The sequence below is a fragment of the Chlamydotis macqueenii genome, chromosome 18 (assembly GCF_036417535.1).
Source record: "Chlamydotis macqueenii isolate bChlMac1 chromosome 18, bChlMac1.mat, whole genome shotgun sequence".
Classification (NCBI taxonomy): domain Eukaryota; kingdom Metazoa; phylum Chordata; class Aves; order Otidiformes; family Otididae; genus Chlamydotis; species Chlamydotis macqueenii.
Genome location: NC_141573.1, coordinates 11726683 through 11748507, shown reverse-complemented (window position 1 = coordinate 11748507; position 21825 = coordinate 11726683). Strand labels below are relative to the sequence as shown.

General features: G+C 58.3%; 1 protein-coding gene across 1 annotated transcript in view; it reads right to left on the bottom strand.

Annotated features, from left to right (window-relative positions):
- The window catches only part of MGAT5B (alpha-1,6-mannosylglycoprotein 6-beta-N-acetylglucosaminyltransferase B), a 62801-nt gene extending 61497 nt beyond the window's left edge, over positions 1-1304 (bottom strand). The window contains exon 1 of the mRNA XM_086762163.1: positions 1146-1304. Within this exon, the coding sequence (XP_086618289.1) occupies positions 1146-1213 (68 nt within the window). The 5' untranslated portion in view covers positions 1214-1304. The remainder of the gene's footprint in view (positions 1-1145) is intronic.
- Between the last annotated feature and the right edge of the window lie 20521 nt (positions 1305-21825).

Genomic DNA, 21825 nt, shown 5'->3' with positions numbered 1-21825 from the left:
CCCCAGCCTGATGCCAGGTCACTGCTGAGGATGGGCTTCCCCTGCCCCAGGAGCAATGCCCAGGGCACAGGGGAGAGAGATGCGATGCTCAAGCCAGTCACTTCCTCGCGACGGACTTCAAACCGACCGAAGAAAGCAAATAGCAAAGAGCACACCCCAGGGTGCGCGTGTCCTTCTCACCTCACCCCGGGGTGCGCGTGTCCTTCCCACCTCTCATGGTTATTCCCAATTGGAGCAAGCCCGAGCCGTGGGGACCCTCTGTGCCCTGCTCTGCCACCACTTTCCAACATCACCTTGGCCAAGTCCCCCAGCCCCAGGGCGCTGCCGCGGGATCCAGCCGCAGGAATCCCTCCAGGCAAGCGGTGCTGAGCCCAGCAGCTCCAGGGGAGAGGCAGGCATCACCTCCAAACCTGAGCACCGGCAAGCGGCACAAGCACAGCCCCATCCTCCTTCCCAGCTCCCGGCCTGGGCTCAGCAAAAAGGCAGCAGGCAGATCCCTCCGGTGATCCCAAACCCAGCGGGGAGCACTGGCAGCTGCCGGGCCACACTCACCCCACCCTCGCTTCGCACCCCACTCTTTCCCCTTCTGTGGGTTTTCAGTCTCCCCACAGAAAAAAAAACCGAGACATTACCAGCGTCTCCCATGCGTCTCAAGCCCGGGAGCAAGCAGAGCGCGTCTCCAGTGAAATAAGGAAGCCGGAGAGCAAGGACTGGAGAGGGGAAGCGAAGGAAAAATCGGGGGAGTTACAGCAAGGGGATGAAAGGAGCAGGTGAGCCGGAGCTGGAGGCTTTCGGGCTTGGGCATCCACCCCGTCCAGGGCGGGTTTCAAAATCCCCACCAGATTAAATCAGAGGGACCGGTTCCCCGGTGAGAGCCAAGGCATCCCAGAACGGTAATTAGCACGACACAGCGGCAGGCAGCCCTTTAATGAAAGCCCCGAGGTACCGGTGCGCCGGGCGAGCCGGGAGCCAGCGAGCGCCGCAGGAGCAGCGCGCAACCTCGCGTGGACCCCTGCCACCCTAACCGGGGCTCGACCCCCCGCAAGACGAGTTACGGCCCCCCCAGCCCCGCAAAACGCGCTCCCACAACCGCTTCCCGCCCCCGGGGGGTTGGGGGGGGGGGCGGAAGGAACCGCCAACTTTACCTAAAGGGTCTCAGGGTGACGAGGGACCGTCTGACCATTATCTTCCCATCCGCGTTGACTGTGATCATCGTTCAAAGTTGCGGGGAGGGGGCGGCCCCCGCACCACCCCGCGGGGGGCTCAGCGGGCGGAGCGCGGGGCTGCGCGGGGGCGCATGGCGGGGGCGCGGAGCGGGGCCACCTCGCCCCCCACCCCGCCCGGGCCCTACCCGCAGCCGGCCGAGCCCATCGCCGCTCCGCTCCGCGCCGCGCAGCCCGTGCGGGGGCTCCGCGCCCCCGCCCCGCTCCGCCTCCCCCCCCCCCGCCCCCGCGCCCCGCCCCGCGGAGGCTGCGCCGGCCGCCGCGTGCCACCTAGCGGCAACCGGACCCCGCGGCGGGGGCTGCCCCCCGGGATGGGGGGACACACATGACATTTTTGGGAGGAGGGCGGCAGGTGACAGCCCCCGGCGGGGCGACTTCGGGAGGAGTGGGGTGGCCGTCGTGGGGAAAAGGGGGTGGGGCGTGTCAGAAATGAGCCCCCCGGTGGGTGCTGTTTGCTTTGGGGAGGGGGGCGAGGAGCAGGGCACCCCGCTTTTGGGGAAAAGGGGCGCCTGGAGTCTGGCTCTGGCAGCACCGGCCTGCAGGTTGGCCTCCCCATCACCCTGTCTTCCTCCTGGGTGGGGTTCCCTGGGGCGCGGCTTCCCAATGTCACTTGGCACCCATGGGTGCTGCCAAAAAGACCAGGGTGGCATGGAGGGACCAGGGCAGGGAGACAAAGAGAGGGCTGTGCGAGCTGGGGCACAGAAGAGCTGGTGGGCTCAGCAGAGGTGGTTCCAGGTCGCGCCTGAAAGGTGACAGCCACAAAAATCATCCCAACGCCTCAGCCGGAAAGGAGCTGAACGCGCACGGAGCCCGGAGGCGCCCCGTTTGCAGCCCCCAGCGCGAGGGTGCTCAGCTAGCACAGGTGCACCCCACCGGCGGTCAGGGCTGGGATGCGTCACCCCACAGGGTGGGCACAAAATGGCAGAGACCTGGAAGGAGACCGTTGTCCTTGGCCTGCACTTTTGGCCAGGCTCTGGGACGGGGCCAAGCTCTAATGAGGAGGAAATGCTGAATTCTGGCTGTGGTGATATCGTCACTTGGATTTCCGAGGCACCAACTCTGCTTCCCTCCCCCTGATGTGAACCAGGGGTGGCTTTGGTCAGCAGAGCTCCAGGTAGCGTGTGCTGCTACAGCATCAGCTCGGAGACAAAAGGCAGCTGGAAATTTTCCACGAGACAGCACTTTCTCCCCATGAAACAGCACTTTTTGCCAAGGAGGAGTAAGAAGAAAAAATGTATCCTTTTGGATTTCATAAATACACAAGGATTTTTGTGTTCATCTGCACTTTTCGTGGGCAGGGGACAGGGAAAGAGTTGTTGCCACAGCAGATCTGAGCAGGATAATGCTGGGCTGTGATGGACACGCGGCTATGCAAGGCTCTCAGGAAGGTGGCTCAGAAGCAGCGGTCAGGGCAGTCAAGCCAGGTTCAGACCCTCAGGTCAGCTCCCCCCGATCGTCAGTGCAGGCAGCCCAGCATCTTGGCAAGGACATCCCATCCCGAAGCCCGGCTGAGCCGTGAAACCACCTTGCAAACCTGTTGTTCCCATGCTTGCTGCCCTGAGGAGCCCCGTTCCAGCAGCGGGAGGCAGAGCCATTCGCTCTGAGCGCAGCGATGCGGCTGGAAACCTTCCGAACGCGCGTAGACACGCGACACGAAGCGGTCAGCGGAGCAACCAAATCGCTGCCTGCCACTGCCAGGAGCCGCCTGCGCCGTCCTGAGAGGCTGGGAGGAACGCAGAGCATCCCGTCCTGGGGGACACAGAGCAGGGGGCTGGGAAAGATCCAGCGTGGGATGAATTCTGCTGTGGGTCAGGACCCCTCTCTACCTCCCTACGGATAGCGCTGAGGTCCCTCTGTGCGTCCCACGAGCTCTGGGTTGCACCAAGCGGCAGCTCTTCCCCGAGGCCAACGGCAGCAGCGACCCAGCAGGAAAAGCCGGGGGCACAACACATTCGTGTTGTAAGACTTAAAGGTGAGGGTCATTGGTGGGGGAGAAGGGTCTGGGGAGCAGATGGTGCCCCCCTCCCCGTGCCTCCCTCCAGGGCTGACCCCGGGCAGACGGCAGCTCGGCCACCTTGGCTTCCTCCAGGAGCCCGCTGCAGCCCCAGCCTGCAAAAAATACCAAATAAAATCAAATGTAGGAATCTGCCCTTGGCAATCCCCGTTCAACGAGCTTTTATTTTGGCTCCAGCCAGTGCGTTAGACGGCGACTGTCCACTACCCACACGGCAGCAATTTTTTTGCACATTAGCAGTGTGCAAAACCCCATAAACCCAGAGATTAGTGGGGGAACGACACGCAGGGACACCTTCACAGCCAGGCGAGGGAGGGATGGAGGCCACCAGAACCCGCCGCTCCACTTGCTACAGGTCTCCTGCCTCTCGTTGCATGACACCCAGCCTCATCCCGAGTCCATGCAGCCACGGGGGTGAGGGATTTTCCGGAGATGGGGACAGGCATATCCCACCTGTGCAGCCTGGGAGGGTGTGGGGGTCGGTGGGGAGCAGTGATTGCACTCCAGTGCTGGCCGGGGAGCCAGGCAGCGTTACCTCTGCTGCTCTCAACCCCCTGTCCCACGCGGGATTCCTCACCCCCTGGACAGAAACGTGGCGTTCGCCGGCCCCGCAGGGCCCTTGTCCCCGAGGAGAAGCGCTGCAGCAGACAGCCCCTTCCTTCTGCTGCTACTTGAAACAAAAGCTTAATTAACTACCAGTTTGCTCTCTGTTTAGAGGGATAAATCTAAAATCCAGAGATGGTAATAAAGCGTTCAATTGTCTTCTTTGGCAGCTGAGAAGCAATGGCCCCCAAAATCAATACGCTGAAGCACGTACGCACACCCACGTGTATGTTTGTTATTACTGCGAATCAGGCAGCGGCAGAAAATGGAGAAAACCAGCTCAGCAGCTGGCTGCTACAGAAGAAACCAGTTTTCCACCAGTCAGAGCCCCTGCCCAGCCAGAGGTGGACGTGGAGCATCTCTGGTGTGGGCTCCAGCCGACCACCTCCGCAGTCCTGCCCGTACCCTGGGCGGAGCCGCGCGTCCAGCTCCCACACCGGAGCATCCTCCAGCAGACAGGACCCACCCCGCGCCGCTGGCCTGGCAAAGGACTGCAGGAGTTTTCCACCCGTCTTTTCAACTGACCGTGTTACCATCGGCCCCAGAGCTCCCCAGCTCGGCCGTCGCTGGGCAGAACGCGGTGGTTTAGACTTGAGAAAAGGGGTTGTAAACACAAGGTGGGCTGAGAACCCAGCCTCGATTACTGCATTCACGCATCTGTCCATCTCTGCAGCAACAAGGCGGAAAGGCTTCGAGCCCGGTACCGATCTCCCACGCCGGCAAGCGTCGCCAGCTACCCTGCCGGCGCAAAGCTGCCTGCCAGCGCTGCCATGTGCTCTGACCCTACCAGGGGCTCCCGCGGGCACCCTAGGGCTGCCGTGCCCATACAGGTGGCCCCGCTCCAGCCCTGCGCTGCCTCGAGCCTTTCTGCCAGTTCCCAGGAGCAGGAAAAACAGCCCTAAATTTGCTCATGTGTCGGCGTTTGAAGGGGACACCAGGCAAAGAGCAGGGAGGGGATGGCAGTGTCCTAAAGCCACCTTTGTGTCCCCACGCACGGGATGCTCAGCAGCCACACGGGTCCCCAAGGCTGCTGCAAGGGGCTGAGGGAAACCGGGAGGGGCCGTGGCGGGGAGGACATCTCCAGCAGCAAGCAGCACTGAAGCCGCGGATGTTGAAGACTCACCCGCTGGCTTAGAGTCTCTGCGACTGCAGCCTCCGGAAGATGCAACGTGGGAGTGTCGTGCCCACTGCGAGGGTCCCCGGGGCAGTTCTCCAGCCCCACGGGGCTCTCTGCGTGGCTGAGGTCTCGGTGGGGTGCAACGTAACCCCAGGCAGACACTGATCTCTGCCCTCTCCTTCCCTGGGACAGTGGCTGGGAGCCCAACCGCGATGTCCAGCCTCACATGGGGAATTTGGGAAGCTCCCGCCCTCACCAGCCTGAGAACCCTTCACTTCCATTAGCTGCCAGTTCCCTTGCGGCAGAGGAAAATAGCAGAGGTGAGGACTGCTCCTCCGCTCCCAGTAGGATCACGTGTTTTGAGAGCAGAAGGGAAGCTGAATTTCCTTTTTTCTTCTTGGAGAAAGAAACGAGTGCATTTTTCTTGGAGTGTTGATTAAAACCAGCAATGACCCTGGCTTCACCAAGAAGAAAAGGCAAAAGGTAGAAGGAAAGCCTGAACCAGCTTTGTGGGTCAGAGCGGCTTCCCGGCCGCCCTGCTGCAGAGGGAGATGCCCGGAGGAAACAAGAGCAGCAATTAAAAATTAAAGCGGGGAGCAGAGCTGTGCGGCAGCTGACCCAGAGATGTTTGTGTTGCTGCGGAGCACGGACGGGGCCGTGGGTCCCCGGAGGGGGAACTCCTGATGCCCGCGGCCGGCAGCTCTGCCCGGCTCCAGTCCAGGCTGGGAAGAGGATCCCGAGCAGGGCGGGAGATGCTGGAGCCCAGCTCCCGAGGGGAAGAGAGCATCCTCCCTTTGGGGAGGTTATTTGAGGCTAAGCCCCCCAGAGAGCCCTGCCGGCAAGGGGACAAGGGTTGGATCCAGACACCTCCAAAAAAAAAAAAAAGCCAGACCAGAGGGTTGGACCTGTCCCTTTGCAGGGCCAGCTTCTCGGAGCTGCCGGTTCAGGTTTGTTCCTCCCCTGCTTTGCTGTCGCACTCAGCTGAGCGGTGTTTCCCAGCGTTTCCCGGCCCGGCCCGGTCCTGGGGGGACGCTCTGTTGCTCAGCCGTTGCATTAGCATGGCAAGAACGTGGCGCAGGGGAGACCGCAGGAAAAACCGGCTGCAGGAGCCTCCCAGCCTTGTTAGCACGTTACGCCGAGCGCCTGCAGCGAGTGCTGCCTCCCCAGCCGGAGGGGCCGGGGGCCGCTGATATCCCCCCAGCCATCCCAGTGGATGGATTTTACATCCCCCATGGCCCCAAGGCTCAGCCAAACGAGCTCGCTGGCCCGGTGGCATCAATATGCAGAATTTGGAGAGCTAGAGCTCGAGAAAGAAGCAGGATACAAAATGGTGCAGCGCGGGGCTGGGATGGAGGGAAAGCTTACAATCCCCCCGCGCCAGCCTCCCGCGCATGCGTGGGCTTGGGCAGGAGCTGGGGGCTTGTATCAGGAGCCCAGAGCGAGCCCAGGACCCTCGCAGCCCCCGCAACCCACCTGGGGGGTCCCAGGGCTGGGAGTCACCGCCATGACTGGAAGGCTCGCACCGGCGTCAGCCAAACTGAGAGGGACGGGGCACGGTGAGCTTCAGCTGTAATTAAAGACAATGAAGTCGAGGGTTAGAGAGCAAGAACTCTCCAGCTTTTTAATTACTGCGGGAGCAGCACTGGCAGCCCACCCTCGCTGGGGTTTGTGAGCCGTTTGCAGCTTTACTCCGCGTTCCCGGTGCCCCCCAGCCCAGCAGCCGGCTGGGCTGCGTTGCTTATTAACGCACGTTCATTATCCGCGAGCAGAGCGGTCACGCGTGGCATCTCCGCCGCACTGACCCCAGCGTCTCACTTCCCTTGTGTCACATTTCCCATGGATAACGGGGAAAAGGGCTCAGGGCATTGCTGCTGTTGGTCCCCGGGGGCTGCCGGGTGGAGATGATGGTCTGATCGCGCAGAGCCGGGCCGGAATGCCAGCGCTTTGCTCCGGTAACGAGCTGAGCCTCATCTCGCTGGGAGAGCTGCATCCTGGGGACGCTCGGGACACCTCTGTGCTGGGACTGGGCATGGCAGGATCTGTCCCCAAACAGCGTCCTGGTTTAGACACAGCCAGGAGAAGAGCAGGAGAGCCCAGCACAGGCAGGGGCTCCCCGGGGTGCCCTCACCGCAGCAAGGACATCGGGAGCCTCCAGCTGGGTTTGGGGGTCCCAACCTCCTGCTGGGCTTCCCTTCCAGTCACCCTGTCAGTAACTGGAGGGACAGAGCCCCTGCCATGCTCTGGATCATAGAGTCACAGAAGGGTTTGGGTGAGAAGGGACCTTCAAAGCCCACCCAGCCCAACCCCCCTGCCAGGAGCAGGCACATCTCCAACCAGATCAGGTTGCTCACAGCCCCGGCCAACCTGGCCTGGAATGCTTCCAGGGATGGGGCATCCACCCCTCTTTCTCTGGGCAACCTGGGCCAGTGCTCCACCACCCTCAGCATAAAAATTTTTTTCCTCATGTCCAGGCTCATTCTACTGGGATGCTGCCCAGCCCTGGGAGCCGGCGGTGCTGAGGATTATCAGAGCACGGAGCAGCTGGGGCTGGGGAGGAGGCATCGGCGGGGATGCTGCAGGTGATGACTTTAGGTGAGAGCTAGATCAGCTAGACTGGGACAAATCTCATTTTGCAGCCCTGTCTCTGCAAAAGATTTCAAAAGCACATCAGAAATCGTGTGCTGCCCTGACTGATTCAAATTCATAAAGCAATGACTGGAGAGCCCCCAGCTATGGGCTGCGATCGTGCAATTAGACCATTAAAAAATAGACCTCTGAAACCCTCAGACATTTAAACCTGATAGGCTGTATGAAGAAAAATGTTCACTTCTCATCTACAACGAGTGGAAATCATTTTAGATTTTTATTATTATTATTTTTATTTTAGAAGGGAAATAAGCATATTTCAATCCAGTCAAGAGTGAAATTGAGTTTAACAACAAAGCAATTTCTATTAGTGGAGAGCCAGGGACAAAAAAAAATACAGATGAATAGAAAACTCGCAGAGAAATGTGTCAGCCAACGGCGGCATTAGGAATTAACAGCGACTTTGCTTTACTGCTGATGATATAAGCACATAATGATCTGATCCACCGCGTCGCTAACGTGCTCCCTGCCCATATAAACACTGAAATCACAGCAGCAGCAAAGGTCGGGGTTTAATTCTGCCCCGCTGCCAGCAGGGAAGGGGAAGGGGTGCTGCGCCCTGCCGACCCCCCGAGGGCCGATCCACTGCTCCCCGGAGTGCCTGGAGCAAGAGCCAGGCCTTGCCATCTCCAGCACCTCCAGCAAGAGCACGCCTGCCTTAGTCCGGCTGAGAACGGGGCGGCTTTCCGACGCCAAGCGTCTGAGGGTACCCCACACCCCCTCATGGGGGTGCCCGGGGAGGCACAGGCTGCCCTCCACGCTGGGCTTGCCAAATCCCATCCTACCACGCAGGCTGTGCGTCCTCCTTCACCTCCCCCTACAGCCTTTCCCATCCCACTCTTCACGTTCTCTGTTCACTCGGTTCTTTCGGGGACAGGCAGCATCCCGCTCTCACATGTCCCCCGTGCGTCCCCCCGCCGCCGCCGAGCCGGGAGCGAGCCCCAGCGTCCCGTCCCGGGGCACACAGCACCGCTGCCGGTTCCCTCCGGGAGGCCAAAGCGTCATTGCTCCTCGTCTTCAACCATCTCCATCGCCAAGGATCTGGGTCGTTGGGTTAAAAATGGAAAGTTTGAATAGTCTGAAGTATCACATCTTAAAGCAATTAGGCTGGCCTAAATCTTTATTGGCTTTAAAGATTAACTTCTCATCTCCAACGAGGCAGCTCCACTTCTTTCTCCTCAGCAGGATTCACAATTTGAATATGGAGACAAAGGAATATTGAGCACACTGCATGTTACTAAATGGAATTTTTTGCACCATTTTCTTTCATTTTTCTTGCTTTCTATTGTTCTTCTACAGACAAACCAGCGAAGATGAACTGCTGCAGGAGCCGGAGATGGGGTCACCAGGCGCTCTGTCACGGAGGCTGAGAGGAACGCAAAACTCAATTTCAAGCAAGTCCTGCTCCCTTTGAAGTCAATTAGGCGGCTCCCGAGTGCCTTCGTTGAGAGGAGATGGATGAGGGAGAAGCAGTTGGGCAAAAGAGCAGTAAGAGCATGGAGCAATTCCTTAAAATGCTGCTGATCCATTGGCTAAGAGGGTCTGTGAGGGAAGAACAGATCTCGACACTGATTTTATACTGGCCCTCCATCCCCCGGCAGAGCAGGGCCGGGGCACCCTGCCAAAGCCACCCCGGCCGTGGGACCCCGACGTGGTGGGACGGCGGTGACACAGCACACGGTGTGGTTTCCCTGGGGTGGGATCCAGCCACGGGGTGAGGACCCAGCCGAGACCTCAGCCAGCCCCACAGCGCACTGGTCCCCATCCCGGGGGGATTCCCCTTGCTGCAGGCTCGGGATCCCCCCGGCCCGGTGGGGGTCTGGAAAGGGACACCACAAGGAACATGCGGTGGCATTTGTGTGACCCAGAGGGGCCTTGACGGGGATGGAAAGCCGACCGAGAGCAGGCGATTCCTCAGGGCGTGATGCTTGAGTTGTGGTTTTTCCCTTACATCTGCTGCTGGCAGAACGCGTGTTCCCGCATACGCTCACGTCAAAGCTGTCTCGGAGCCTGTCTGAATTCCCAAAACCAAGAGGAAAAGATCGGAATCAGCAAATTGAGGAGTAATTGGAGCGGTGCCTGGCATTTGTGAGGGTTGATAAATCTCCTCCAGCACCAGTAAATAACCAGGCTTGGCTCCTCGCTTGGAGGAGGGAGCATCCCCCCCCCACACCTGCAATGAGACACTTGCAATTGCTGCTTTGTCTCCTGGAAACCCGTAAATAATTCAAACAACCCCCTTTTTTTTTACTTTTGTTTTTCATTTTAATTAATCCACATAGAATTTTGTCCTCCAAACGCAATCGCAGCCGCACAGGAACCGCAGGTAGAGAATCTCATTACCCAGCTTACCAGCCAGATCCTGCAGCCGTTATTAACGGAGACTTCACCACGCGAGGAATTAATAAAACCTGACGGCGAGGGGGAAGGGAAATGCTTCTTCCGGAGTCCGACGGTTAAAGGTGCCGGGGCATCGCCGTGCGTTGAGGACAGTCAGCGCTTTGGCTCCCGCGGCGCCCGGTTGCTTGGCCCTGCAGCCGCGTACCGCCGTTCCCCGTGGTCCGGAGGAGCCTCCGGCCTCAAGGCAGGGCAAGGAGAGCAGGGAAGGCTCTCAGGCCACACAGGCCACTGCACAGACTCTTGCCCAGGCGCTGGCAGAGTCCAAACGCACGTTCTGGTGCTCCGTTAACCCTTCCTTTCTCTGCCGCTACACCAGTTACACCAGTAGCAGCTGCATCCTCAGAGCACGGCCGCGGCACCAGGAATTGCGCTCCTCTGGAGGCGGCACTGCGGAGAGGCAAACGCGCGCCCAGGTACCCGCACTGGGAGGAGAGACTGGGACCGTGTCCCCCAGCACCCCGGCCATGGTGGCAGACCCCCCATGCCCAGCTGCTTTTGGGGTTTGGGTCCTGTCCCCCACGCTCCCCGCGTGTCCATCCATCCATCCCTGGGTGCTGGGTCCGCTTGCTGGGTGCTCAGCTCCCCAGTGACCCCACGGGGAGGATGTTTCTGGAAGTGCCCAGAAGGCAGTGCCCTTTCCTTGGAGCACCCGCTGTGCCAGTGAGTTTTTCCTGACACAAGCCATTCCCGATGGGCAGCACGGGCGTGAACACGAGGGACGTCTTCCTCCCACGCGCGTGGCACGCTCACGTAGCGACGGCTGGAGAGGAAAATGCCAGCATCACCCGAGATGCTAGCACAGAGACAAGGCACGGCCGTGGCTGGCTGGCGCCACCGCTTATTCTGCGCTTTCTTTCCCTTCTGGCTTCTTTTTTCTCCCTGTTCCCGCAGACCTGAGGAGCACGGCGCTGGGCGTGCAGGCTGCGGGCAGGGCGGGGGGTGCGATTCGCGGCGGCTGGATCAGCTGCGCTTAGACAAACAGCAGCCCATCCGTCGGGAGCTCTAACGAAAGGTGTTAACAGCACCGGGAGCTGGGGGAAGCACGTCGAGGCAGGAGGGAGAGCGACGGGAGGAGCTGGGGGAGCGGGGATGCTCGGGACCTTCCCTTGGCTGCCGCGCGCCCAGCGGGTGGGACAGTCACGCCGCGGGAGCCCGTGTGAAATTGCCAGGGAAATATCCCCCGCGCTGATTATCTTGAGTAATTTATGCACCTGTTCTCACGCATTCCTATTTTATGGAAGCCTTGCAAAGCCGTGGTCGTGGTTGTTCACCACCTTTTGCTCCGCTTCTCCATCAGCGGCGGGCGCGGGGACAAAGCCGGCGTGTGGGTCACACCTCGGGGAGCTCGGCTCCCTGTGACCCCAGGGACAGGTCACGGAGCGGAGGCATCGCAGCCACGCTCCCAGGGCCCCAGCGCAGGCCGGGTCTGATCCCTCCGTCCCAGGCTCTGTGGCCCCAGCGAGGGACGCCGTCCCCTCTGCCCAGGAAGCCGTGGCACAGCGATGCCCAACAGGCCAAGCGGCCGGGAGCTGCTCCCGGGGGAGTGGGATGGAGCAGGTGGGATACAGGACTGGAGGGGATGCCAGGGCACCCACTCCCTGATGTTGAGCTGTTCAATCCTGCCAGCTCTAGCGCTTCCACTGCTTTCCCAGCACCTGTCTCCCTGGAAACTGGAGCCAGTGCCGGGGCGGAAGGGACAAGGCGGGTGGACAAGCTGCGCGGCAGTTCCTCCCAGCAAGGGGGGGCGGATGAACGGCCACGGCCGCTCCGCTGCCCAGCTCAAGGTGTGGGGCGCAGGGCCCTTCCTGGGGGTCCCCGAGGCAGCGGAGGGGTGCGAGCCATCCCCATGTCTCCCCATCTCCGTCTGCCTTGCAAGCAGAAGTGCTCAGCGCCCTGCCTCAAGGCCGTGGCAGGGGGTGATGGTCACTGGGCGAAGGAGTTTGTGGGAAGCCGAGAGAGAGCAGGAGGAGGAAGGGGCAGGCGGCGGATGGGGTGGTGGAGAAAAGATGTGAGTGAAGGGGGAATCTGAGGAACCGCAGAAGAGACACTCGAACTGTGCTGGAGGAGGACCTGGCTGCAGGGAAGCCAGGAGAGCAAAAAGTCAACGATATTGAAGCAAAGACGCTGGATATTTTAATTCCCCATGGCTCCTGCTCCTCGGAGGACAGCGACAACGAGCGAAATGGAAGCAGAGATTAAACAAGAGGCATCTCATTCAGGCTGCTCAGCTGGTGAAAGACCCGGGGAGCAGAGCAAGGACGCGGCTCGGAGCGGGGCGGGGGACCAGGACGCGTCCCCAGGGGGCTCCTGCGTCACGCATCCCGGGGAAGAGCTGCCGGCACTGCCTCCCCACCACCACGCCTTGGGTTTTGCCATTATTTCTTTCCGTCCGGGTGCACCCCAGGAAGCCTTTGCTTAAGCCAGGCTGCCGCTGCCCGTGGCACCTTCCATCCATTCCAGTTAGAGAGCCAAAAAAGGGGCCAAAAACCCCAGCTCCCGCGAGGCGGAGCAGGCGGATGCCGACGGACGGCCGCCGCCACGCTTGGGTCGGCAGCTCGGAGCCTCATCCATCATTCACCAACCACACAGGCGTGCCCGCCCTGCCCCGCACCGTGCGGGGGGCTGGCAGCGCCCCCGTGCCGGTTGGGGTTCATCAGATTTGGCCAATCAAACCCAAAGAGGGGCATCCGATGGTGAGGAGGGGAAAAAAAAATATCCAGGACTACTAAAAATGATGAAAGACACCTTAACAGTGTCCTTTTAATAGAATTAAAAACATATTTAAAGGCATGCCAAATGTTTACTAATTAAACAAATGCTTCATTCTGCAGCCATAATGAAAAAAAGGAATTGTGATACTTTTAGAAAATCTCAGGCTTTTAAAAAAATAATTATTTTCTAGAAAATCAGTTAGTAAATTAAACCATTCTTTACCCACTGTTTTTTTGGTCTTTTGCTCATTTTGCACAGCAAGCTGAATCCCGAGATTACCTGGGGCAGATTTTTATTCTGAATAACGAACATTTCAAAGGAAATACGACTAGAGAAAAAAAGAAAAGTAGGAACCGTTAGTGGGTCCCCAAACCTTAACGTGTGGCTGGTGGGAAAAGCCTGGCGTGGTCGGAGCAGAGGGAAACGTGCCGTTTGGGTGGGGAGGGACCATTAAAGCCCACCCAGTCCAACCCCCCTGCCAGGAGCAGGGACATCTCCAACCAGATCAGCTCCCCGAGCGAGATTGTCATGGAAGTCAGCTGTAGATCACGCTGATCGCCTGAGGATGAGCAAGGTGGTGGAGTTTCCATCCTTGGAGACATCCAGAAGTCAACTGGACACAGTTCTGGGCAACCTGCTGCGGGTGGCCCTGCTTGAGCAGGGAGTTGGACCAGATGACTTCCAGAGTTCCTTTCCAGCCTCAGGCAGTTTGGGATGCAGTGGTGACCAACCAAGGAGCAGGAGGGCAGGACAGAGGGTCTTGTAGGAAAGGCAACACTGCACACCACAGCCCTGCCTGCAAACCTCAGCTCTGCGCTCAGGTGCCATCGAGAAGTCACACCACATCTTTGTGCCCTACCTGCAAAACAGGGTCCACAGCTGAGACCACCGGTTCCTCCAGGGCAGGACCTTGGTGAGCATCTACAGAGACCTGACGTGCTGGAGCCGCAGACCTCAGCTGGTGCTCCCCTCCGAACGGGTCTGAGCACGAATACTGACGGAGCAGGAAAGGAAGCCAACCACTCCCACCCACCTCATTAATAAATACCCATCACAAGAGTTTCTCCATCTCCTCCCCATCTCAAAACCAACCCTGGCCAAGCGAGGGCTTTTCTTTCTGTGCCGGCACACACGGCTCTCAATTGAACGCGACTCTATAAACCACCCGGCGCTCGTTCCTCAGCCACGGTGCGTGCGCTTGCCTCAGCCCATCACCTCTGCCTGGCTCTTTCCCAGAGGGGACGCAGACTTTGAACGCGAACCCGCTAATCTGAGAGGACACCGGGCCGAGCCGAGAGAGAGGCAGCCACGGCGCGGCGGTGAGCGAGCATCTGTGCGGGCTGGCAGCGGGCGGCTGGCTCCCGGCCGCGGGGTCGCGGGGGCCTTTGATAGCAGATGGGGAGCGACCGCGCGTGCTGGTGACGGATTAGGAGGCTCGCCTTTGATCTCAGCTTTCTCCTGTTTAGTCCATTTCTTGAGGGGCTCTGCGGGGAGCTGTTACAAGAGATTTATTAATGAGACGAACCTCAACGCCAGGAAAAGCTATTTCTGCAAAATGCACTGTCCTTCTCACGCATGCACGGCCTTAAACCCACTCCCTGTCTGAACACGCTCGGCATCTTCCCTGCTCGGGGGACTCCGGCGGCTCTGCTCCCGCCCCGCGGTGGGCTGGCAGGGTTCGCTGCTACCGTGGGAAGTTGCTCCCCACTTACCTTACGCAGCCTCCAAAAACAACCTGAGTGCTCCCAGCAGCGTCGCTGGCTCCCAGCTGCCCCTCGAGCTGCAGGGAAGCAGCAGACACCCGGTCCCCTCCCAGGTGCGAGGTGCCCAATTTGGGCTGGCATCGCATCTGGGAACGCTGCGTGCCCCACGACGCGGCTGACCGCAGCCCGGGGAAGGGCCAGCAACTGAGGCTGCGCATCGCTGGCCAGCAAGTCTGGATAATTCATTTTGGAGCGTTTTCCCTCACACCTGACGCACGAAGCACGCTGCCCCAGAGGTGGGCCAGTTTGGCAACGGTCCCATCCTGCCGGCGAGGAAGCCAAGATCTGCTCTAAGGCACCTGTCTAAGGCCAGCAAAGGAAGCAGGGTTAAAAATTCAGAGCTCAAAGCTCAGCTCACCAGACTCCCTCGTCTGTGTCACACACGGACATGGCACGAGGTGACACTGCTGAACCCTTGACATCGGTGCGACCACAGCTGCCTCCCAAGGAGCAGCTACAGGGGAAGGATGGAGCAAGGAAAAAAGAGATAAGATGATGGAGGAGGCAGGTGAGAAGCAGAGAAAGTAAAAGAGAGGGAGGAAAGCAGAGAGGTAAGGCGCACATTCATCGCCTGAGCTCGCCATGGGAGCGTTCGCTTGCTCTCTCTGCAGGCACAAGTCTGCTGCTGCAGAGCAGGGCTGCCCCGTTGGCACCCTGCTGACCTCGGGCCGGACCGTGCACAGCGTTTTGCAGAGTATTTGGCTTTGGGGAGAAAAGCAGCAGGCCAAATAAAACCGGCCCTACCCCTTCTCCCAGGCTTAGCATCCCCCAGAGCAGCTCCTGAGGCAGGGGCAGGAAGGGGGAGGAGGCACTGGCCACGCATCTGCTCCAAGAGCCATGTCCCGAGCTGCCTGCTACCACCCAGTGCATCCCGTTCCGGCCAGCGTGGTTCACCCCTGCGCCCTTCCAACGCAAACACAACAGGAGAAAACAAAGCAAACACCGCACCCGGATGGATTCTGGATTGTCTTTGCCAGCAATTCTCATCATCTGCGGTTTCTCTGTGCCTTTGGATTTTGCTGCTGATCTACAGACCCTTGGCCAGCAAGCCAGCAGAGCTCCCGGGCCCACGCGGCCCACGCACACCTCCCAGTGATGCCGAGCTGAAGCACACACGCATTCCTTTTCCCCAACAAAACCGCCCGCTGACCCGCAGCACCGCTCTGCACAGCGGGACGCGCCGTGTCACACCACCACAGTTCCTGGTGTGGCAGCAGCACTCGGACAGCCAGGGCCCAGGCTGTATGGGCAGCGCTCCGAAGAACCGGCAGTTCCGTTCAACGGCCCTTTATCCGGCTCGCTCGCCCTCCTGCAACATCTGCGCGGCGCAGCAGCGGCCAGCCCGAGAGAGGGTTTCGCCATTGACCCCGATGGTGAGGATTCAGCCAGCACCCAGATTTCCTGGAAAAGGATGCAGAAAGCGAGTGCAGGGGCGCAGGAACAGGAGTCTCCCTTAAACAATAAGCAGCCTGCCGCGCGTTTAACCTTACGCTCCACTAGCAGCTAAACAAAACAGCCTTTTCTGAAGTGATGGCCACGGTGCACATCGCCGCGGTGCCCAGGAGCCCGCTAGCATCTCAGAATCTGTGTCCAGGGTGAGCTGCTGAGAGGAACCAAACCCCAGGTTGGGTCAGAGCCCACTTGCTCTCTGAGAATCAACCCCTTATCTTGTGACCTCGTCTCCCGGGGGAGTGCCGTTGGCCTGTCCAGTCACCTAATGCCGCCGCAAAACCCGCGCACAGGCAGCCCCCCGGGATCCGGACCAACAAGCCTCGGTGTTTCTCTGTCAGCACGTGGGATATTTGCCACAAATGAGGCTGCAGGCAGAGGAGGAGTGTGGGGAGCGTGCAGCTCAGGCTGCACAGGAGCTATTCCTGTGCCTGCCTTCAGATCCAAGGATGAAAAATTAATTCAGCGACCAAGCCACAATTCATCTCCGCTGGCTGAGGTCTGCCGGTACAGCCGGGATCCTGGCGCAGACACCACTTAGCCTGGCCAATTTCCTGTGCTGGTGCTTCACCCAAGACCCTGGCAGGAGAGACTCATTAATTACAGAGGCTGGAATTGTCTCTCTGCTTGATAACGGGGAAGCCAAACGCAGGTCAGCAGCTGTACGTGCCCAACAGAGCAATAAAGTCTGCCAGCGAGTGCTGCTACAAACCAGCCCGAGCAGGGGATGACACGAGTGCTGCGTGCTCAGCTGACCCCAGCCACGGGCTGCCCAGCTCCAGGTCCAGCCTGGTGGGAGGAACATCGATGCCTTGGGGAGGAGAGATGCTGCCACATTCAGGACTTTATTGCCAGCTAGAAAAGGCTTCCTCCGCTTCCCTCGGGCTCTCTGCACCTGCTTATCACCCCCCACTCAAAGCAGGTGCTTTGCAAAGGCAGTCAGGAGCTCTGCAGGGTACCGTGCCCCGTGGTCAGCCAGTGGCCACAGGGACAGGACAGATGCCCGCTGCGCAGCTGTGCGGCATCCCCATCCCGACACGGGGCTGGTAGGTGGGACCTCGCCTCCTGCATCTGAGACCCGGCACGGACCCCGCAGCTTCTCTGCTCCTGCGTGGCCACGCTGGGAGGTGAAGATGCTATCGAGGTCACACACAACGCCCCCGATGAATGACATAAAATGCAGAAATATCACAGAGTTCCTCCCATTCCACACAATATCCTCAGGGGATAATACTCAGAGGCTCTTACTCACCTTCCTGAACCAACAGGATGAAGCTGCCACCCCACAAAGAGCAGGGGAAGTTTCCAGGACCAACCTCATCCTCAGATGCACACCCAGACCAGCATCCTGCCCACCAGTCCCTTACAGCTGGCCACGGATTTCCACCAATACCATAACGTCTCCCCATCCCTTCCTGCATCCCTCCTATGCTCCCCGCTCTCCAGATCTCTCTCTTCCACAGCTGGGCGGATTTGCTCCAAAATCCAGTCCTTCCCAGGGGAGAGGTCAGCCCCACACCTCTCCCAGTTCCTCCCCTGCGCCGACCCCGAACCCAGGATCCGCAGCCTCCGCAGCCATTCGAGCAGGGACGGCAGCTCCTGCTGACTCTCAGCTGGAGCGAGGGGTCACCTTTACACCCGGGTGCTGACTCCACTAAAATTGCCATTTTGCTCATCAGAGGGGGCCCAGCTCTTCTCCCACCCCATCAGCGGTTCCGGGTTTGTGCCCTGTGACAGCAGAAGGGGGCTGCTCACGTTTAGTGCCTCAGAGCAAACACCACCCCGTTCTTCTCCTTTTGCTCCGTATGTTATAAAAACAAACCCACATCTTCCGTCTGTGCTGAACAGCACCGAGCACCTTCTCATTAACGGGGCACAATTACAATTACTAGCACAGAGGTGGGTGCAGAAACACCATCGGAAGGCTCCTGTTTGACAGCAGCTGCATCCCACATCCTGAACCACAGAGCATCGCATTCCGGCAGCTGCAGGAGGATGCGAGAAACCCTTTGCAAACACAGGGGACAGCCTCTTCCCAGTCTCTGGTGCTTAGAAATTGGCTTACAACCGCCAGCACAAGGTTTAAGAGCCCTTCTGCTCTTTCTGTGCTCATTAATTATGACAACAGGGTCTAGTAGGGTTTGACACGCTGCAGGTACAACAGCTCATTAACACTACGCACACCTTATCCCGCCTCGGTCCCTACAACCTCCCGTCCGAGCCACAGCTCCACAAGAAGGGTTGCTAGAGAAGGAAGGGGGAGAAAGAAAAAAAAAAATTATCTTGGCTCCCAGCCCAAGCCTTTCTCTTTTCAGACGCATTTCAAGAATCGGCTGGCCAGTAACCTCCTTGAGGTACAAGGGAGGCTGCTTGTCAAGCGCTGACCTGAGCTGGATTTAATTGGAAGCCAGCTGCTGGCGGCGGGAGCAAGATCGGAAAGGGCACCTTGGGGATGCTCGTGCGGCGGTGAGGACAGGAGCGGTGGGGCCGACGGGAGCCGTGTGAGCAGACAGCGCCGAGCTGCGTCGAGAAGAGCCAGACCCTGGATTTGCAGAGCCTGGCTTCTCGGGGTCTGGGTCGGAGAGCCCCGGGCTGCTCCCCTCTGCTGCCGCAGCGCCTGGAGCAGTGTCACAAACCAGCGCGTCCCTCAAGCAGCGCAACCTGCCCCCTTCTCATCCCGCAAAGGTGTAACACTTCCCACCTCCCCACCCTCGGGCAGGTCGGCTTGCGTTAAGTTTTTGGAAAGTATTTCACATCCCAGAGGGGAAGGGCTGCTTACGGCCACAGGCAGCTCCCAGGACAGCAGCGCTGCCTGGGGATTCCCAAACTGGATTAGCTGGGAGCAACCAACCGCTAATCCCAGCCCCATCGCTGAGTGAGCCTGTCACCTTGGGCATACCGCTCCACTTTCCATTTCAGAATTCACCTGGTTTGGAGTATTTACCTCTCGCGTGAAGTTTTTTGGGGAGGAATTTATTGGCAGAGGAAAAGGAGATCAAGTATTTCACAGCAGTGCTTTGCAGTAGAAAATATCGAGCAGTCTCCGCATCTATCGATATCCTAAGCTTTTCATTCCACCAGAGACAAAACAAGTTCATCTGAGAGTTTCAGTCAGTGACCCAGGAACATTACCATTATCATTAAATATAGCCTCTCCTGAAAATATTGACCATCAAACCGTGCTTTCAGCTGCCTAGAACTCAGCAGGGTACTCCCGCTCCTTTTCTCTGCAGCCTCAGCCCCTGCCACCATCTGAAAACAGCCTTTGGCTCCCTCACAGACTAAAATCTTTCGGTCCTGCAGTGAATCCAGACCCATGGTGAGCTGGTGTTGGAAAGCAGAATGAGACCCACATGTTCTTTTATTTATTTTTTGCAGAGTTCAGACTCCAGTGTGTAAAACAGCCCAAGCAGGACCAGCTCACGCCCTGGGAACCCTTAGCCCAGCCCCGTCATGAATGCCAAGCAATACTTCACATCCCTGGTGAAAAAAAAACAAACCAAACAAATGCTCACGGTGGGTAAAAAACCAAGAGCTGATTGTCCAAAGCCTTGTGACAGCCCCAGGAATGCACTCACCAACGCTGAGCTCTGTCCGTAACAGCCCCACAGGGCTCCGCATGGAAGGATCAGCGTTGAGCTGCCCAGCTCCTGGGCGCAGCAGCCACAGCTCTGTGAGACCAGCCAGGAGCGTGCCATCCCCAGCAAGGGCACAGGCCCACGGTGCCTGAACAAGGCCCAGAGACAGTAGCCAGCGACAGTAGCCAGCATTAGCCACAGCCAGTGATCGCAGACGAGGCAGGTCCGAGCCTAAGTGAGCAAGGCACGTCAGCGGGACGTGGTCAGGATTATCACAGTACAACGCCGGGCACGGACGCACACCTACTCCGCAGCTTCAATAAGGGTCAAGAGCAAGGACCCGAGCTCAAACACGGCTCTGGAGGGGAGCAGGGGCTTAGGGCAAGGTGGCCAGGCAGGGTGTGGCATTCGGGAAACGGCCACGCGTGAACGCGCTCGAAGCTAGCCCACAGGGAAAAGTCCCTGCGAGCACCTCACGGCTGTCTGCAGTCACCGGCCTGTCTCCGCTGGAGCCAGCAGGCGCTTTCCCTGACTAACAGCATTACGCCTGGATCTGTCTCGGTAGAGGCGTCTGATCCGGCAAACACGCCTTGAACACAAAGCCTCCAGCACTGCAGCGTTTCGAGCCATCCTCCGCTCCCAATCCCTGGCACTGGTGGTTTATTTGTTTGCTGCAGAACACCATAAATATTTTTACCGGCTAGTAAACTTTTAAACCCAATTGCTTTCTGCATGAAACAAAACCCAGTGCGCATAACGCCCTTTCCTTCCCCTACAGCCATTTTCTAGGTGTATATCAAATCCCAGCAGCACTAGTCTGGAAGCACGACGCGTAGGCAAGCGCTGCTCGGCACCGATCCTGACGAGCACCCACAGGGGCGCTGAGCCCCGTCCTCTGCCACCAGCTGCGAAAGGGCAGCACTTTGCGTCCTACCGACACGTCTGAGACCTCACAGAATTAAGCTCTTGTGAAGTGTAATTATTATAATTATTCATAAACATCATTGAGCTCTGTCTGGGATTGCTGCTCTGTTTCACTCTGCAGTGAAGTAAGGAGCCATCGGAATGTGAACGCTGGAACACTCATTTTTCAGACTCACTCGCGTCGCATTTTCTCCAAAACTTCCAATTACAGCACAAGTGCCCGTTGTACTGGTGAGGTTAGCACCGCCTGGGCCTACCCGCCGCGTGCCCTAACGCGCCAACGGAGAGCATCAGCCTCGCGCCCACCGCTGCCTCTGAAGGCAGAGGAGGAATCCCAGCCCCACGGGGAGGAAGAGCAGCTGTCGCCGTGCTGCAAGGCTGGGTCACCTACACAGAACAAACACCTCAAAGGAAGGGTCAGCTGATGAATGTGTTGGTTTTACCCTGCGTAAGCACATGGGATTCATATACTCTATAGATATTTTCTAGGAATATGTACAATGGGAATAAAGGTAGCTTGGAAATTTAGTCTGCAAATTTCAGCTGAGCATTACGGGGACATTTCAGCACGGGAAAAGGCTGAGCACTCACTGCTATCCTCCACCTGCGCTTTCCTCCATCCATTACGCTGCCTCAACAGGGCAGGGGTGCTCTGGCAGCTTGCGATTCTTTCCTCTGCTCCCCGCTTTTAGTGCCACGCTCTCAGTCTCACGGCAAAGGAGCACAGCACGCAGCCCTGCGCACCCTCCGCGGTTTTACTGCTACAGAGGAAATGCTTTGCTGCCTTAGCACAATCATTCAGCACCGGAGCTGTTAAACAAGAGCTCTGTACCACTGTTGTACTTCCGTGAGCAAGAAACAAATAATGATGTATGGTGGTGAGGCTCTGTTAAACAGGTTATTATCTGTGTAATTGTTTTTCTTACAAGGATTAATAATCATAACAAACTCTGCAGGTCAGGCGTTACCACAAGATGAGTGGCTCTGACAGTAAGCAGTCACCACTGCACTTAGTAAGGATGCTTAATTGAAGCTAATTTCACTAAGTGACCTTAACAAATAGCAATTTCCCTTTAATATGACAGAATGAATGATTTTTTTTTAATCTAAGGCACAAACCTTCTACTTTTTTCCCTTCGTGATGTAACTTTGAAGTGCAAACTCCTAAACGTCCTTTTATCCAACGACTCGGAAGGCTGTGTGCAGCAAAAGCTAACCTACGGGGTTCTTTTCTATTTATTCACATAAAGGATTTTACAGTCAGCCGCTGAACAGAGATTCTTTCTCTCAGAAATGAGAACACCAAGGCCATCCAAGGATCACACGGGTGGAACCACAGTGGATTTTGACAAATCTGCAAATTCCTGAATCTGGAGGGAAAAATGCAGGAGGCAAA